This window comes from Microtus pennsylvanicus, chromosome 10 (genome assembly GCF_037038515.1).
Source record: "Microtus pennsylvanicus isolate mMicPen1 chromosome 10, mMicPen1.hap1, whole genome shotgun sequence".
NCBI lineage: Eukaryota > Metazoa > Chordata > Mammalia > Rodentia > Cricetidae > Microtus > Microtus pennsylvanicus.
Window position 1 is genome coordinate 108,325,290 of NC_134588.1, and position 18,222 is coordinate 108,343,511.

At 49.4% G+C, this 18,222-nt stretch overlaps 1 protein-coding gene and 1 long non-coding RNA gene across 8 annotated transcripts in view; one reads left to right on the forward strand and one right to left on the reverse strand.

Annotated features, from left to right (window-relative positions):
* The window catches only part of Prox1 (prospero homeobox 1), a 51,394-nt gene extending 39,161 nt beyond the window's left edge, over window positions 1–12,233 (reverse strand). For 2 of the 6 annotated variants that reach the window (XM_075989453.1, XM_075989449.1), the window contains exons 1-2: window positions 11,697–12,233; window positions 2,244–4,037 (exon numbers count right to left, since the gene is read on the reverse strand). In XM_075989453.1, coding sequence (XP_075845568.1) covers window positions 2,244–3,970 — 1,727 coding nt within the window. In that variant the 5' untranslated portion in view covers window positions 3,971–4,037; window positions 11,697–12,233. Of the gene's footprint in view, window positions 1–2,243; window positions 4,038–9,147; window positions 9,275–11,448; window positions 11,559–11,696 lie in introns of those variants that run through there. The other 4 variants (XM_075989450.1, XM_075989455.1, XM_075989454.1 and 1 more) reach the window with 4 other exon arrangements.
* LOC142859122 (uncharacterized) overlaps window positions 11,688–18,222 on the forward strand; it is a 73,876-nt gene continuing 67,341 nt past the window's right edge. For both annotated transcript variants that reach the window (XR_012912116.1, XR_012912115.1), the window contains exon 1: window positions 11,688–11,844. This is a non-coding gene — a long non-coding RNA (uncharacterized LOC142859122). The remainder of the gene's footprint in view (window positions 11,845–18,222) is intronic.

The window sequence follows — 18,222 nt, forward strand, 5'->3', positions numbered from 1 at the left end:
AGCTGGCTGGTCACAGGTACAAGGAGTAGAGGAGAGTGGAAATCCAGAGGTTAGAAGGCCAAGGTGTGGGAAACAGAATGGCTAATTACAGCGAGAGGCCCAAGGCCATGGAGCCTGGGGGAAGGAAGCAACTCCAGATACAGAAACCTGGATTTCAGGCCAATATGGGGGTCTCCTGCCACTACTGTTTAGAAAGGGGCTCTATGCAGCAGGAGACAGGAAATGTCTCTCTGCACAAAAGACCTCTTTTTGTTCGAATCCTCAAAATTCCTCAGGGGATTTAGAGCGAAGGATGGCACAGTGAGCTTAGTGGACACTCAGAGCAAACCAACGCCTTTTCTCTCCCTAGAAGACAAGCTAACAAAGGGGGCCCAACTTCAGTTATCCACCACGAGTCCAGGTCCCAACTTAGAAAGCTGCTGTTATCAGTGAGACTCTGCTGTGGGCATCCAGGATTTTGCCACCCAACTTAACTGGTCACTAAGATGAGTGTGTGTTACTGGAAGAGGGGCACAGCTACTTTACTATGTGGTTTAAAATACAGTTCTCTGAGGTGCAAGGAGTCTAGCCTTAGACATAAATCAGTCTAACAGGATCACATTCTTGGGTAGATTACTGCCCAAGTGTTCCTATCTTCTTCCCTTCCCTTCCTCCGGCCCAGCAGCTCGCATGGCCAGCTGGGCGTATGGGGCAGAAGTGCGGTGCACAACTTTTGATGCACTGAATGCCAGCTTTCGAAAAACTGAGACTGACCCAGCAAACAAGCTCAGACTCAGATCTGAGACCTCGGTGTCTTTGTCTTTGCCTGAGACATTCTCGTCTTCATCAGGGTGGGAAGAGATTCTTGGGCTTAGTGGCCCAAGAGGCCTCGTGCTTGTGGCTTCCGCTCACTTTACCAACAGCTGCCCTGGAGGAATGAGAGCATACGTCTATCATCCTGGGGACCAGAACTTCGGTGCAGCCTCTGGAGTGGGCTCTGCTACTAAAATGTCAACCTCTGTCATCCAGACTATTGCTCAAAATCCTCAATTTAGTAGCAGCCAACTTCATTGCTAAATTTTATATCATCTGCTAATTTATTATACAAGAGGCATGTCTCTACCTGTCCCTAAATGCTACTATCCTCCTGCCCAAGACAACCACAAAATTGAAAAAAAAAATATTGAAAGGACTGATTGACAGAAGAAAAAAAAGTTATGGATTAAAAATCACTGGCATACATTTCAGATGTGCTAAAAATATAATTGACATCTCTACCTAAGAGTTAGGGTCAGGATGGAAAAGTTCCACTAACGGGGCCATTTTTAGATAGCCGAGTTTTGGATTTAACTGTGTTCTCTCGTTTTCCAAAATAATTTGCTTTGTGTATATCAGGACAAAAGATTTCTGTGTTTGACTGAGCAGAGGTCACTCATGCGTACAGGCAGCTGCCCCAGCCCACAGAACAGACCTTGGTGATACAGAGAGGCTGACGCCGTCGGAATACATCAGTACCTGCCCATTTCCTCTGAAAAAGTTTCAAAATTAAAGACAGAATGCAAGCCCTCCTCACAACCATCGCTAGCCCACAGCCTCGGTGGTGGCTTCCTTGCCTTCCTGAGATCTAGTCACGCCTTTGCAGCCATGGTGGCCTCCAAAGCAGTGAGAATTCTGGATGGAATCACAGGTCTGAAAACTGGCTTTTCTCCTCACCTCTGTCCTGAAACTTACCATCTTTATAAAATTCAGGATTTACAAGGTGTCACACCCCCCCCCCCACTCTATCTGCTCTCCAGAAAGGAGACAAGACAGTCACAAGGAAGAAAGGCAGACGGAAGCACTGCTGGGAGACGGCCTTAGAGACTGTTCCTAGGGGCACTTATGCACTTGTCAAAGTTGCAGGGATGCTGGAGTTAGTGTTTAACTTTCTCTGCAATCGGAAACACACAGTGTTTGGATCCCACAAGGCTATTATGTTGAGTATTAGGAAAGACTACACCCTTAAGAAGGTACTGGCTGTGCACTGTTGTGTATGCCTGTCATCTGAACACTTCAGGAGACCCAGGCCAGCCAGGGCTATAAGAGTCAAGCCCTGCCTCACAGTCCCCAAACCCAAACAAAACTAAACCCCACAGAACATGCCCAAAACCATACTGACATAGGTCACCCTAGACATCCTGTATAGTGTGGGTGGCTACGCTTGTGAGGGGGACCTCCTTTGGCCTCTTGTTTATGTTTGTTCTTGAGGAGAAAGATAAAAGGATATTGCGCCTCCCGAATAAGGTGAGATGTCGGACATATCTTGAAGATCGCCACACTCAGACTTTATGAGTGACAAAGACAGTCCTTCTGCGGTGCTGGGTGGGTGTGCTGGTGAACAGGGGTGGTGGCTCAGATGGTGGGACGACATCTTGGTCCTCAGACTCGTCGTGTCCCTAGTCAAGTCTAAGGACTCGGGAGAGGCTCTGTCTTTTCCCGAGAAGGAGCCAGAGGGAGCACCTAGTGGACTCTGAAATGGGTAGGCCATCAAGGGCAGGGGAAAGGGGTGGCGGAAGCTAGGGGTGGTGAAGCCGGCTGTGGCAGAGAGAGGGGACTGGTGCAGGGGCTGGTGGTGGCCACCTGTGGTTGGGCCGGAGGCGGATTGCTCAGATGAGTTTTTGCGGACCACCAGGGGAAGTGCTTCTGTCTGGTCTGTGGAACTGGGCATCTGCACATTGCCGAAGGTGTCCAGAGGGTTCGGAATGATGACGTCACCAAAGCATTGCAGGCGCTGGTTGGCCGTATGGAAATTGTGGTTTTCCCCATTGACTGCAAATCTGGCCTGGGGGATCTGGAGAGGTGGGAAGACCTGAGGAACCTGGCGAGAGGGTTTGGCTGAGAAGACTTTGACCACCGTGTCCACGACCTGTGACATGGCCGTGTTCAGCTCCTGTTTTAACGTCTCTGCCAGATGCTTGCCTTCTGGCTGCAAGGAGTTTGGCCCGTGGTCTCTTTCTTTGTTGCTGCCTTCTCGCTTGGGCTTGTTCTCAGCCATCTCCTGCTCCCTGATCAGAGCTCGAGCCCTGTCGATGAACTGCCCCGGGTCCAGCTCACACAGCTCATTGTCTGAGCGCCCCACCGAGTCCTGGGCCCGTGCATCCAGGATCTCCGATCGCATGCTGTCTTCAGACAGGTCGCCATCTTCATCATTTTCAGAGTCGGTGCTGTCATAGACCTGGTAGAACTTCTCCTGCAGCTGGCGCAGCTGCTTCTGCATGTCTTCCAGCTGCTGTTTCAGCTGTCGGCGCTCCTCTCGCTTCTGTTCTTTTCGGGCTGAAACCAGCTGCTGGAAACTCTGTTGCTGCTGCTGGGGCAGCTTCTGCTTGCGTTTGTTTTCTCTGTAACTTTCTCGGGGACTAACAGACTGCGGGGCCATCTCTCTTTCATTTTCATTGCCCCTTAATGCCACACTGGGGGAATGGCTCATACCCCGGATGATATTCTCAACCCGGGCGCGCTTTGCTCTCAGGTGCTCGTCGCATAAGCGATCCACATCAAACTGGCTCATAGTAGGCCTGCCAAAAGGGGAAAGACACTCTGGGGGGCTGTCTCTTGAAGAGTTGCTGCATATATCCTCCTGATGTACTTCGGAGCCTGTGCTGGAGAGACCGCTGGCTTGGAAACTGGGCTCGGTGCCACCGTTTTTGTTCATGTTATTTTTCAACAGCTGGGAAATTATAGTTGCTCCTGGAAAAGGCATCATGGCATCTTCATACGAGTTTGCCCTCTTCAGCAGCTTGCGGAGTACGTTCGACTTTTCCCCATCTGCGTGTTGCACCACAGAATATTCAACATCCTGCTCTGAGCCTTGGGGATTCATGGCACTGAAAAATGTTGCCCTTGCCTTAGCAAAAAATGCAGATGCTGTCCCTACTGTCCTTTTCACTCCAATGTCAACCCTTCTCCTCTTGGTTTGCCGGCTTAAGAGGGCTGTGCTGTCATGGTCAGGCATCACTGGACAGTTATTGTGCCATCTTCAAAAGCTCGTCAGCTGGGCACAGCTCAAGAATCCCGGGACCCTGGCCAACAGAACAAAAGGACTGATGAATCATTTTCTTTAAATTTCTCCAAATTTCCTGACCTCAATCCTGAATCCAATGCAAAATGCATAGGCTCTGGGATTTATGGCGCATCACAATTATTGCAATTTATCATGAACTCCGCTTGAAATGAAACATTTTTAAATATTTCTGCTCCACTGGTTTAAGATGGATTAAGATTAAAAAAAAAAAGCAAAAACTGCTTAAGCACCAGTAATATGATTCTCTTTCACAAATGCCTAAAATGATACTGTTTATCTTCGGAAGAAATGGCAGATTATAAGAACACAGCCTCTGACGAGCAATTGATTAAATTTGGGGGCATTAAGATTCTTATTCTAAAAGAAGAGGGGCATGGGTTACACTTAAGAAACAGGGTTAAATTTTGAGGCCGTGCGGAATTTGGATAAAGAACTGATCCGGAAAACACTGTGGTTTTCATGTTACTGAAGGAAGGGAAGACTCAGATAGATGCAGATATTTAGCACACACCTTTATTACTGAATTTAGAAATCAATCTTGTCGTATGTGCAATGGGACGAAGGCAGCGACCAGCACCTTCCAGGCATTCCTGGCCTGTTAAGCACTGAGATCAAGGCAGATCCCCATTGTTCAGTGCCGCTTACTTCACACAGCGAAGGGTTTGGGTCAGGGAATTCAGAGGAGAAGATAGTATCTATCTGTTGCTGTGTCTACACATAACAGGGAGATGTTTGGAAATGGCCGCAGTATTCTTTTCGGTGACTGTAATTGTTAGAAAGTTAGATTCTCTGCTGCCACATTTTGGGAGCCAATATGTATAACTCTGCACTACTTGACCAGGCAAGAACACACACATCTTTAGTACCAGTTTTGTTCTGGTAAGATCTGCCAAAACAGTACTTCAAATGGCTAAGAAACTCTTAAACACACACCATTTGTAAATCTTGTTGCTTATGCCAAGGAAAGGAGAGGGAGGGGGAGAGCTAAACAGAAAAAGCAACTGGAGAAACATACAAAAGAAATAAAATATCAATCAAATATATGAGAAAGAAAAATGACTTCTTTGGACAGGAGCTAGCATTGTTTTAGGGGCAAAGTAGAAAAAGGAAACATCCTTGCTTACATTTTATCAAAGGCCCTTGATACATGTGTCACTTAGTAACTAGCTCCAGATTTTATATGCATGCACAAGACAGCACATCTTTTTGTTTACAATTAACGTTTTATGAACAAAATGAAAATACTGCCTTCATGCCGGGTTTATCTGATATTGAACTTCGAATTTGCTTAACAGACCACATCTTCACAATAACAGGGTGCATTGCCAAAGGCAGCGTGTGGAGTGCTTGGAATCTCTCCCATCTCTTTCGGTTCACCTGTAAAAACATCTACGTGCTCCCTAGGAGTGCATCTGTGGCTAGTTTTAAAGAATGGCTACCCATGCAAATAGGCATCATTTCAGCATGGAATAATCTGTAAAAATCAAGAAAATCCTCCATGCTTACATGGCAACAATATGTTCTTCTTCTTCTTCTTTTTTTTAATGACCAATATTTCACCATACTGCGTTTGCTCTTGGTGTTTTTCTCTGAAGACAAAATGTTTTTAGAAGAGTCTGCTTCAGGGTGTCCTGAGGCAAGGTGGCGACTCTTTCTCGAGCTTTCTGTATGTCTGAGGGTAAAACACTTCAAGGCAAAATATCCTGAATTGAGGTTGGAGTTTGGGATCTCAATGGCTTTAATACTGTGTTTGAAATTGAGTTCAGAATAAGAGAGACTCCTCACCCACTAATAACACAATTGATCTGGGTATGACAAAACCCAGCATCACATATTTTGCTGACAGCACATTGAGCCTGACAGATAAAACAGGTGAGGCTGTCAGGTGAGAGCAAGACCAGAAACAGGGACAATTTCCGAGTCACAGAAACACTTGGATATCGGTGGTTACAAGGAAGATTCTTTTGTACCTACAGCAGCTTTCTAAAATCAGGGCTCTTTGCCATCTGAGATTTCTATGTCATTTGTACGCGTGTGCAAACCTTTTTTCTCTCTTCAGTATCACCTGCAACGCACATGGACCTCCAGTGAAGGCCGAAGAAGCTCCACGCTGTCTCTTCTCCCCCTGTTCACCTTGCTACTCAGACTGGCCTTCCCTCCTGCCCATTTTGGAGTCTGAAGAACACCTCTGGCTCAGAGACTCCCAGAGGACATGCCTGTGTGTGTGGACCAGCACAAGGTCATCCAGGCATCCTTCCTCTCCCAGCTGCCATTCACCTCTGCGTCAGCTGCACTTCCTCTCATGCAGCCTAGGTATCCACAGCTGCATCCCTGCCTCATGCCAGAGCCAAGAGGAGGCTGGGCTCGTCTAAGGTGGGACAGCTCCACTCCTTCATCTTCAGTGGAGAATAAATATTAATTAAACATATGCACTGGGCCCATTGAGACTCAATAGCCTGTAACTCCCTCCAAATCCACCAAGCTAAATTGATTTTTTAAAAAATCTGAATCAGGTATCATTTAAAAAATAAATAATGATTTATTTCCATTTTAGGCAAGGAGACTACAAATACCTTAGGTCTCTGTGTAAAATGTCCAACTGAGATATAAACAACAGAAAAATTATTTTATCCAGTAAGACAGGGCACTATGTTAATAGGTACACATTGATTTGTTTTCCATACAGCTCAATATTGAAACAGAAATAAAAAGAGAGTGACCATACACTTCAGGGCCATAATCCAGGGGTATTATAGGCAAGATTTAAAAATAATAGGTGGCTGACCTAGTGCATGTCTAGCATATTTTACTAAACCAATGTACAAAAATATATTTCCACATCAAAATGCACTATCAAGTGACCATGGTAAAGTTAAAACCGCTACGAACGTTTTCCAAGGGTTTCCTTCATTTCCAACCTGTAGTTCCCAGGACTTTGTCCCCACGGTGCCAACCCACTGAGGTACCCAACAACTTCACATTTCTAAGCATGTGAGCTGAGCTGCGGCTTTCAACTCCAATTACTATGGATTCTTATAATGTTTTCACTTTAACATTGATTTGGAGCTTAAGCAGGCGATATAAAACCTCTGGGCCAGTCCTGCTGAGAAACAGTATAAAGAAGATGGGGAAATAGTGATAACAGAGTCCGGACCAGATGATTACTGTCCCAGTACATGTGCTTCAGAAAGCTCTCCTGAATTCATGTGGAAATCTATGTCCAAATGTTAAATTATCAAACACATGCCGTGTGGGTCAGCATGCAGCCTACATGCATGCTCTAACAGCACCTGTACAACAGCACAACACAGCAGACGCCTCTTGAAAAAAAATCCAGTGGGAAAACAACTTCAAGACACGATCGAGTCAGCTCTAACTGCTCCTAACGGTGCCTCCTTGAAACCCAAAGGGCCTGCATTCTGTTTCCCAAGGAGGAGCAACCCAGAGGACATTGCTGACTTCGCGCTGGAACAAATAATCTTCAGCAAAGAATTTCAAAGGAACACAACAATATGAAGCGAAGTGGCTTAGGGCTCAACTTTAATAAAACAAGTTATTTTGAGGAGGGGGTGTGCGACTTTTCCTACATCCCTCTGGAGCCCAGATTCCAGACAAAGAAGTGTTTCATTATGGTGATTATCCAGATAGTTCAGGCAGAGCTTTTATAAGCATAGAGAGCGTAAGGCTGGCATGGCTTCCTGCTGCAGTCATTTAGATTTCTGTCTAGGTTGATAAAATTATTTGGAGAAATGGCTTGCATTTTTTTCTTTTACAAAGTCATCTTTAAGGGGCTTTAATGAGGTAAGCTGGTCACATGGTTTCAAGTGGAGTATCATCATTAATATTAGAAGTCATTCTGAAAGTCAGCCTGAATTCAACAGGGGAAAATCAGGAACTTTGATTCACATATACACTAAGTCACTCGCGGACCCCTCCCTGCATTTCTGCTAATTAACAACTTTTATTTTAGAGATATTTCTACATGCTACGAGGCTAAGAAAACTACTTGGCATAAGTTAATGCTTTAAAGAATTGAGAGCTTATTGACAAAAATTTTACATTTCCTTTTACAATACAAGGTTTCAAATCATAACCATTTCATGTGTGAGTCCTCCATGCTATCTGAAATTCCATTCATTTTTCACCAGAAAAACGAACACAGAACTCTTTCTGAGACCTGCCCAAGATATTGATTTCCACTTATTTCAAAGTTACAATTCATCAAATTAGGCAAATACAAGAGTGTGAGAAACAATTTTTAAAAATGCACTCACACTTTTTCTTCTTTTTTGCAGAAAAACCAGAATACTCAAAATATCCTTTGAAGCTTTGGAATGCACTAGGCAATAAGATTGGAGAAATTTCTTCTATGTTTCCCTTCCAATTTATACAAATACTGAATTTTGAAACCTATAACCATGGTCACGCATAATTTGTTTTCACACCATATAACATCACTAGCATTTTATAATTTCTTTGAAAATTCTAACCAGTAAACAATTTTAAAATTGATAGCATATAGTTGAGGCCATACTTGAAGTGATACCAGAAATTTGGGAGAAGGGACTTTGTGGGTTTAGAACAATTGAGAAGGAGCCTGGCAGCTTGCAGAGTGAGTTAGCTCAGGTTGGAAGGGTGCACAGCCTGCTCGCAGAGGGACCTAGCTAGCAAGTGAGCACGCAAGAACAAAGATGTGTGTCATGTATGCACGACTTTTTCCCCACAAGGTGGTGATTAAACTAAACAGAATACTGCATCATGGGCACACAGAATATCAATAAGTGCCATGCGTGACTAATGCCTATCAAAAATAAGGCATATGAACATAGCCATGGATGGCATTTTCATTATTAAATAATCTCCAAAAGCATACAAAGAAAGAGCTAGGAGGGGAGGGGTGACTGATGTTTAAGTTATAGAAGACTAAGTGACACATACCTGTCATTTTCATGAAAACAGAGATAGCCTCCAAACGACAAAACTAACCAACAAAGACCGTACGCCATCTGATCTATTCCCACACAACTCAACTCAAGGAAGTAAACTGTTTAACCAGCAGCCTAGAAGGTCAAGTTTTGAGAAGCCAGACACCCAGACACAGCACTTACACAGAACTCCCAGCATCTTCCCTGGCACACAAGCAGGCTTCCTTTTTTCTCTCTGCACACAGCAGCCTGTGTCATTCGGAAACCACTCCGAAGTTCTTGCAACAAACTCTTCATAGAACTGGCTGCCCGGGTCTCCCATCAGATCGCCAGAGCCGGGTTCCCTTGCACAGACTCAGCTTCTCCCTCTCCATCCAAGTCCTTTCTAGGACACCTGGCACATGTCTGATACAGCGACAGGCCCAGTTAACTTCATGAGAGTATTTAACACAGGGCTTGAAAGAGTTTAAACACATACCTATTCTTTCTGGGCAGGGAGAAAGCCTACTACAAAGACAGGCTTTAGCAGAAAGTCACACTTGGGAACTGACTTTGGTATTTTGGGCAGTTACAAGCCACCCATTGCTGTCCAACACACACACACACACACACACACACACACACACAAAGGATCTCCCCGCCCCCCTCTCTGACCTGCCAGACAGGCAGAAACTGAAGGGAGGCAAAGAGAAAGTCAACTCTCTCCACCTGCTATCCTGAAGTGGGGTGTGCTTTTGGCAGACAGAAGCCTGAGATAGGGCCTCCGCAGTCACCTGCCAACATCCTTAAGACAAATAAACAAATACTACCCCCACCTCCAAAAAAAAAGTCTCATGGCAGGGGCTCAGAACACAACAGCCCGATTCCCATTAGCCTGGCAATCCCATTAACCAGAACCACCATAAATTCATGAACCTCTTCAGTTCTGAAGCCTTGTGGTCTGGAGCTGTACAGAAACACAGGCACCCAGGAAACTTGCACCTGCCTCTCTTGACAAAACACACCTGTCCAGCCCTGCCCATGCGCATTCTCCTAACAGACTTTTGTCTGCCTGGTTTAGGAGAGGAAATGATTTTTTTTTAACAGAGGGGTACGAGAGGGGGTGGTAAAAGAAAGGAGGGCTAGGGAGGGCAGAGAACCAGACAGGAGACTGACTCTTCAGCCTTGACTTTGAGAGGAGGCCACCCTGGGCCTGCTTTATTTTCATAAGCTTAAGGAGACAACGCAGATGTTCTCGGAAAAACATAAGTAAGCAGGTGAGTTTCCAGCCTTCCCCGAGGCGAAGGGCTCTGGGCTGCCAAGAACAGCAGCTACACACTCCAACCAGCCTCCTCAAGACTATCCCTCAGCCTCTCCTTCTGCTTCTGTTCTTAGTCTGCCCAGAGGACTTAACTTCCCAAGAAGCTGGGCAGGGGCGGGAGAATCTGAGTGTGGCTCAATACTTTCTCCAGGGGGGGCCCCATTGCTCTCAGCACAGGCGCTCAGTTTTAGCAGGACTGACTGGCTGGCACTGTCGAGGCGACGACAACTTGCTCAGCTGGACTTTGGGTGATGTCTACCGCCCCCCTCCCCTGTCTCCTCTCCTTGTCTGTTCAGGCAAGATAGCAGCTCTCCCCTGTCCTCCCGCCCTCCAAGCCGTTCTTCTCAGCAACAACCGCTCTCACCTCTCTGCTCAGCTGGGCTCTTCTCCCTCCCAGTCCTAGGAACTGGGGCAACACTGGAGCACTACCCAGCCGAGGCCGGAGCGCAGCTGCCCACTACCCGAGCGTGCCTGCAATGGCTGGGGGCTTTTCGCCCGTGGGCGGCCCAAGCACACCCCTACCCAGGGTCGGCCCTCCGCAGCGCAGCGTCGTGATGGCCCCGCGGGCAACCCCTGAGGCTCCGGGGCCAACTGCCCCTACTCTGTGCCTGCCAGCGAGGCGCACAGACTGGGTGGGGGGGGGCACCTTTCTCGCTCCTAGGGACTGTCCCTCCTTGGCTGTAGTGCCCAGTGCAAGCTCCCAGCTCTGAACGCAGGGAGAGGAAAGTCACCCCGCGCCCCCCCCTTCTCCGCCCTCCTCCCCACGGCCGGCCCTTGGCCCGGGGTTAAAAAGGAGAAGTGAAAGGTATGCAAACACCAAGCAAATAGGAAAACCCGGGAAGAAAGGCAGCTAGAATAAACAAGACAAAGGGAAGGGACTGGGGACAGGCCCTGGAGTTTCTACCCGGCTAGAAGGGAAGGAAGGGGCTGGGAAGACAGCAAGAAATTTAGAAGAACAACAAAAAGGGACTCGGTACCCCTCGCGGCCCCCTCTCCTGAGGAGAGTAAGAGAAAAAATAATAAAAATAAAAGGAAGCCAGAGCCTCAGTGCACCCCAGGCACGGTACACAAAAGGTGACAAGATCAGCGACAAGTCCGGCAACGCCAGCCTCTCCCCCATCGTCAGCACCACCCCAGCCACCGGCAGGCACGAGAAAGAAAGAAAAGCCAAGCGGATCACTTACTCTTCGTAACTGAGAGGAGAGGAGCTCGGAGTTCCACTGAGGCTCCTGCTTAGAAAACTGTTTTTAGAGGCTATTTGATTACGATTCATGTAAATAACACCATTTTCCCCCTGGAAAAAGAATGTTTACACGGGTGTGAGTAACGGGAGGCTCTTCTTTCTCTCTCTCTCTCCTTCCCATTCAAGAACAAGCCAGTGCGAGCGGTTCTCGAAAAGGGGAGGGGACAGCGACCGGGTGAAGATACTTACGCGGTGCGGGCAGCAGCGGGGTGCAGCCACTCTCTCTCTCTCTCTCTCCCTCTCTCTTTCTCTCTCTCTCTCTCTCTTGCGGGCAGAGAGAAGAAACCCACGCGCGCAGACAGTGATGTCTTACGAGTGATAATTGGCCCAAGGGTCGGTGAGTCTGTGCGAGAGCGAGTGAACGGGGCGATTGCTGGGACAAGAGGGGAGTAAGGAGGGAGGGGAGGGGAGAGGCGCGCAGGGCAGAGCCCAGAGCCCGGGGAAAGAAGAGAGAAAGCAGAGGAGTGGAGGAGGAGGCGAGGGCTGGAGCGCGGAGCGCAGCGCGATGGCCCGAGGCGCAGCGGGCGCGGCGGTGAAGCTCCTGTGCGTCGCGCGGCTTCCCCAGCTGCAGTGGCGGACGCTTTCCCAGCGCTCTCTCAGCTGAGGGCTCCGCTCCACAACAAGATTTACTTTAAGACACAGCTGAAGGAAACAGGAAGACTGCACGTCACAGTTCCACTGACGTACCCGGCCCCAGCACCCAATCGCGAGGCGCCTTCGGATTCAAGGGGGGATAGCGAGGCAAGAGAACTTGGGAGGAAAAAAAATACATATACATATACATATATATAAAAGGGGTGGGGGTGAGGGGCTGGGAAGAGAGGAGGGGAGAGGGGCCCCGTGCTCCCCCGCCCCGGCCTCCAGCCCCGGCCCCCACCCCGCCCTGCCACTGCTTGGGGCGCCTGGATTGCCGCGCCCCGGCCGCTGCGAGCCATCTGCGGGCGTTGTGCACCGCGGCGCCTGGCTCACACTGGCTCTTCCAGGACGCAAGTCTTTTTTTTTTTTCATTTCACTGATACAGATGATGGAGTTCTCCCAGCGGCTGAGCTAAGGGAGCGCTCCCCAGACTGAGGTAGAGGAAGGCACGGAAAACTATACGGGAGAAAAGTGGAGGTTTAAGGAGGGGGCATAAAGAAGGGAGTGTGTTTGGGGGGGGGGGGGATGCAAATCGTTCCGCTTTGGAAAGGATCATAGATAACATCAGTAAGAGCTGTCACTCTGGCTTCCTTTTAAAGAGGATGGGCAAGCACAGGTAGGTTTAGGATTTAAAAAATAGGTGTCAGAGATTTCACACCGGGGTCACTAAATCTGATGTTAAAAGCTCTGCCTATTATTGACTGAGTTCCAGTCAGACAGACCCCGAAATTTATAGGACGACGATTCATCCTTGGTTACCTTTAAAAATATTTGAATTGTAGGCAAAGTTGCCACACAGGCTACAGACACCACATCCCAGTCGCTCTTCAGTTCACGCACCCCAGGGTGGACCAAAAAATTAGTCCAATATAGAATTTACACAATATCGAAGTCTGAGTGACAAACTTAAAAGTTTATCAGGCAAGACGGCTCAAGCGTCAGCAACTCCAACTCTAACGCTTAAAGCCATATAAAAAAGCACATTGGTTTGACATCTTGGATGAAAAATAGCTGCGAGATTTCTTCAGATAACATGGCTATTAAAGAGGGCCTTGGCTTCAGTGACAAACGCTGAAGAAAGCTTCCCGCTGTTGCTGGAATGTCCCCTTCCCTGGGCACAGTTAACGGCAATGCTTACTAAGGAGACAGTGTGGATTGAAGCACCTTAGAAAGCCCGACGCTCAGCAGAGCTACAAAGCACTGGTAACGTTCATACCTAGGAGACCGGACACTTTTTAGAAGGGTGGTGTTGGGACAAGTATTTTTTTCCCCCGAGTCCCTCCAATTCAATCAGATCAAAGGTTGAAGCGTGTTGTGACAGAGTATGGAGGAGACTGAATGCGCCGCTACCGTAGTCTGCCACGCACACCCTCGTTTCTAGGACGTTCTGATTTCAGCCTCCAATTCATCAGACTGGGAGAGTGTATTAATCCCCTGTGACTTGGACAGCTGTGTGTGTGTGTGTGTGTGTGTGTGTGTGTGTGTGTGAGAGAGAGAGAGAGAGAGAGAGAGAGAGAGAGAGAGAGAGAGAGAGAGAGAGAGAGAGAGAGAGAGACTGTGTCCTGTGGGAAACTTTTGGCAGGCACGGAATTCAAACATTGAAAAGAAGGAGAAAAAAAAATCAGGTCCGCCAGGCTGATGTTCTGGAAAAGACTCACCTGAGCATCCCCCAGCGTCTTACCCCCTCTCGAACTGCCCCGAGACCTTCCCCATCTCAGGCAGGGAAACAGCATCGCCCAGAGCCCAGTACACTATTCACACCTTCAAAGATGGGCTCCTGTGGCAAGAGCTCTACTCGGGGCTGGTGGGACTGAAATGATCTTCTCACGTGCCCATTAGACATGGTGGAATATTGGTTGTGTACCTTTGAGCTAAACGGATGGATTGAGGAGGGTGGAATTTGGGGTTCTGAGAATGGTCCAAAGCCACTATCTCATTTTTCGTCCCTTTATTTTCTTTTGAAGAATCTGTTTGCACTTGCCAGCTTGATGTTTAAAAGGGAGGGGATCGGGCAAGGAAATCGGTGGGGGACACGCAAGGGTAGAGGGAGAGAGATCATTCTGGAGTAGTTTGTGTCAATTGCACCTGGCGTTCGGATGCACGTTTTGCACATGCCACGCCTGGGTTTTGGCGGCGGGAAAAGTTTCCCCCAGCACCTTCAAATATAAATCCTTTATCTGTCTCGCAGAGGGACAAAGTAGGCCTGAGTCAAAGCTAGGGTAACCTCCGGACAGACAAGCAAACTCCCTACCCGCAGCTCGCACCTCTCAGGCTCCTGGCTTGTCATGCTCAGCCCCAGCAGTTCGCAGCCCGCACTGGGGCGCAGGAGCTGCGCGTGGAAACACAGATCTCTAGCCAGGCTGGGCTTGTGAGCTAGGGTGGTGACCCCGAGCTCTAAACGCTGAGGATGAGCCCTGTCTTGTCCCCTAACTGTCCGAGCCACGCATAAGCCAGGCTCCCAGGTGCTGTCTGGCCTGAGCTGCAACGCTCCGCCGGGGTTCTGAGCGGTGCTGGAGCAAGGCTTGAGGCCCAAGGCCCCCCTGTCTCCCGGTGACTCCTGGTTTGTTTTCTGATAGCATGGAAGCAATCAATCAGCCAGGAGACCAGAAGTCTTCTAGATACCCGCTTCATTTGCGAAGCCAGGGGCCAAGCCTAGGATCCTTACAACCCTTTCTTTTGCCAAAACTGGCCAGCACCGCCCTAGTGATAAAAAGTGAGCACAAGTTCTGGTGGGTGTTGGGACAAGCCGTCCTCATGCAGGTGGCATTAGCTGGTTTTTCTGGAGAGTGAATCGCGTGTTAGAGAAAGGCATTTGTGCATCGGGCTCTAGGCTAAACACACTTCGCCTTGACCTTCCCTCTGGGTGTTTCTCCTCTCCAGTTCAGTCTTTAAACCCTTAGGTGAGGGCTAAGGAGGGGAGACAGTGTTTGTAGGGTATTTGAAACCCTGCAAGCAGCAGGCTTCAGCGCCTGAGAGCTGTTTTGGGGTTTTCAAGCGGATTCCGTGAAGAGCCAACGTGGGAGTGGATTTTGTAAAAGGATGTTGGAGGACCTCGGTGGCCTCCCACCAGCCCACCCACTCACCACCACCCACCTGAGGAGGGGAACAGAGAGAAGAGGCGGTGGCGGCGGCGGGAGCAAACCTGCCAGCTGCAGGTTGCCTAGAGGCGGGTTGACGGCCATCCTTTCACGCTCTCCTCCCCTGTGCCCAGCGTGACGCCGAACCCAACCTGGATTTGTTCTGAATGGTGGGGGAGAAAGTGAAATGCCACCAGATCAGTAGCAAGTAGCAGCTGCGGCGTTTCTCTCTTGGGAACCCCACTGCTCAGAAGCCTCCGAGTGATGTTTGTTTAACCAACAGCTTTCAAAGTAAACATCAGCGAGTCAGTCCAAAGAAGTTGGGAGCCAGGGGGGACTGGCAGAAAAAGTAATTAAAAAAAAAGCCTTCTTCCCACCAGAACAAAAAGACCCCCCCCCACACACACACCGTAAAAGGGCACAGGATCGCCACAGACATATACATAGTAAGGACTTGTTAGCGACAAGGTGATCTCAAAGAAAAACACAACCCCAGGGTGATGATGAGGGGGCTGTTGGTGATTGAGGGGGGTCACAGGACCGCTTGATGTGGAGAAGTGGACAGAAACGAACAAAGGGGTGAGGAGGGGCATTCCCTGCCCTAGAGGAATAAGGAGTCGGCTGAGAGCTGTTCGCCGCCAGCCCTGGCTTTGCCGCAGGCACCGAACTTTCCAATATCAAGATATTAACAGATGGTGCGGAGCGCAGGGAGGGCTCTTACTTACATAACCCGGCCACTGCGCCCGGTCGCGCCGCGATGCGAGAGGCGCTCGCCAGGCCTCGCGCTCGCCTTCCGTGGGGCTGCTCTTGTTCCCCGAGATCGCTTGCTCATCCGCAACCCCACCCACCCAGGCTTGGAGGGCCAGGGTTCGGAGAGGCTGTGATTTTGGTTGTCTTTTTTTTTTTTTCAGTCCACAACAGGGAAGCTGGAAGAGCCTAGGTCAGAGATAAGCTGAGGGACGCCTGCGGGGACAAACGGGGTGCTCGCCCTCATACTTGGGGGTGTCACAGAGTGAAATGTGCACTCACATACACATGGTCACACCAACACACGCGCCACCACCACCACTGGGTGTGATCACCCTGTCTTGCTGTCAGAGAAGTACAAAGACAGGCTCGGGCAGCAGTGGCGCGGGAGTGAGGTGGGGTAAGGGTGCAAATGTGAGCGGACGCCTTGCAAATGGGGCGCAGTGGCAAAAATCACACCAAGTGTCCGGGTACAGCCACCCTTTCCAGCCCAGGCAGATTAGTAAGTGCTCTGTGAGAGTGGCGGTGTGGCCTCCCGTTGTCTTCACTCCCAAGGCCACCTCCGGAGAGAGGCCCAGTCACTCCTCCCAGTGTCCCAGGTCCTGTATGTCACGCAACATGCAGGGGTGTGTTTGCGGAGCCCCTTGGTGCCGGCTTTCCAAAACCAGCGACGAACGCTCCCGCGAGCACTGGAAAACCTGTGGGAAGGGCTGGAAGGCTGGGAGTGTGCCCGGCAGGCGTTGGGCGCTATCAGGGCTTCCTCGCGGTGTCCTCCTGTCCTCACTGCTGGCCTGGCCTTCTCGATCGCCCCCATGCTAGGCGTCACAGACTCCAGGTCGGGGAGACGGTGACCTCGAGAGACTGTGGCGCCACTGTCGCCACAGAGCGTTCTGGCAGAGGAGGTGGGGGGAGTTCGTCCCAGCCACCTGCCGGCTGCTTGGCCTGTCCCCACCAGGGTCCTACAGCCCTCCCCTCCTTCCTTGACCGCTGCACGAGTGGTCGCTTGGCCCTGCTTGGCCCGGCTCAGCGCACACCGGACCGCAGGGGGCAGCCACTTGCTCCGGGGGCCGAGAGCGTCCCACTGGGCTCCAAGCAGACGTGGGCCACAGCCAGGCCCGGCTGTCCCCGCCATGTCCCCTCCCCCGCTGCCCGCCTGTTGCTGAGGTGGTGGCGCGACACAGCGGACGCACACAGTGGAGCCCAGACAGGGGACCCTCTGCAGGGATAGTGAGAGGGGCAGGACATAGAAAGGGGTGGCGGTCTCCCTTTCAGCCTAGCCCAGCTCGGTCCATAGGTCTAGAGCTGTGTTACTCGTTTTTTTCCTTTGATGTTTGAGAATTCAGAAGTGGTTCTGCATTTTCTGGGTTTTGGGGACAGGACTTAAGTTGCAGATAGATACTCAGGGTCTCAGAGCTTGGACCGAGGACCAGCGCTAGATACAAACAGGTCAAGGCCAGAAGAACACTCAAGAGAGCCTGCGGTTGTGAATTTATTCCCAGAGAAGGGAGCCCGATGGAGTTGCATTTTGTTTAAATTAGAGCATGACGAAGCTGAAAGCCAGATTTCTATATTTTTTTCTGGTAATATTTCTTTTATGAAGTATCTAAGTATCTGTTTGTCATCATTTTGAGATCAAAAGGCAAGCCCATATGCTACATAGTTCCCCAAAATTGACGTTTAAATATGTTTTAAATGTTTTATTCAACGTGGAGGAGGAGGCTGCTAGATTGGCTACCATTGCAATAGGGCTTCGGAAATGGCTTGATATGGGGCAGGGGCGTCTGGGGACCTGCTAATAATTATAATTGCCCAAGATGCTTTAAAAAAGCTTCTGATTCCATCTCAGGTAAAGAAATCCATGAGAGGAACTAAGTAGGAATCTGGGGGTCATAGCAGGCCACTGGTCAGGAGCTGCCTCTTCTCTGGGACGTTTTCTCTACCTCTGTTCTCTTTATCTGTAAAATGGAAATAGTACCCCAAATCAATGAGTTAACAGAGACGTGTGGACACAGATGAAGTCGCTCAAGATGTGATTGGTAGTACCTGGCCATTTTAGAACAAGAGAGCAAGCAGGATGCCTGGATCGTTAAACAAATACTCATACAGGGCCCTCCCTCCTGTTCTCAGCCTTCGGTGAAGCCAGTGCACTGTGAGACTAACTCATCAATGGCTGGCATCTGAACACTTTCTGTGCCCCACCCTACCTCATTTAAGTATACAGAATAAATTCAGATCCACACTCATCTTCAGACTTG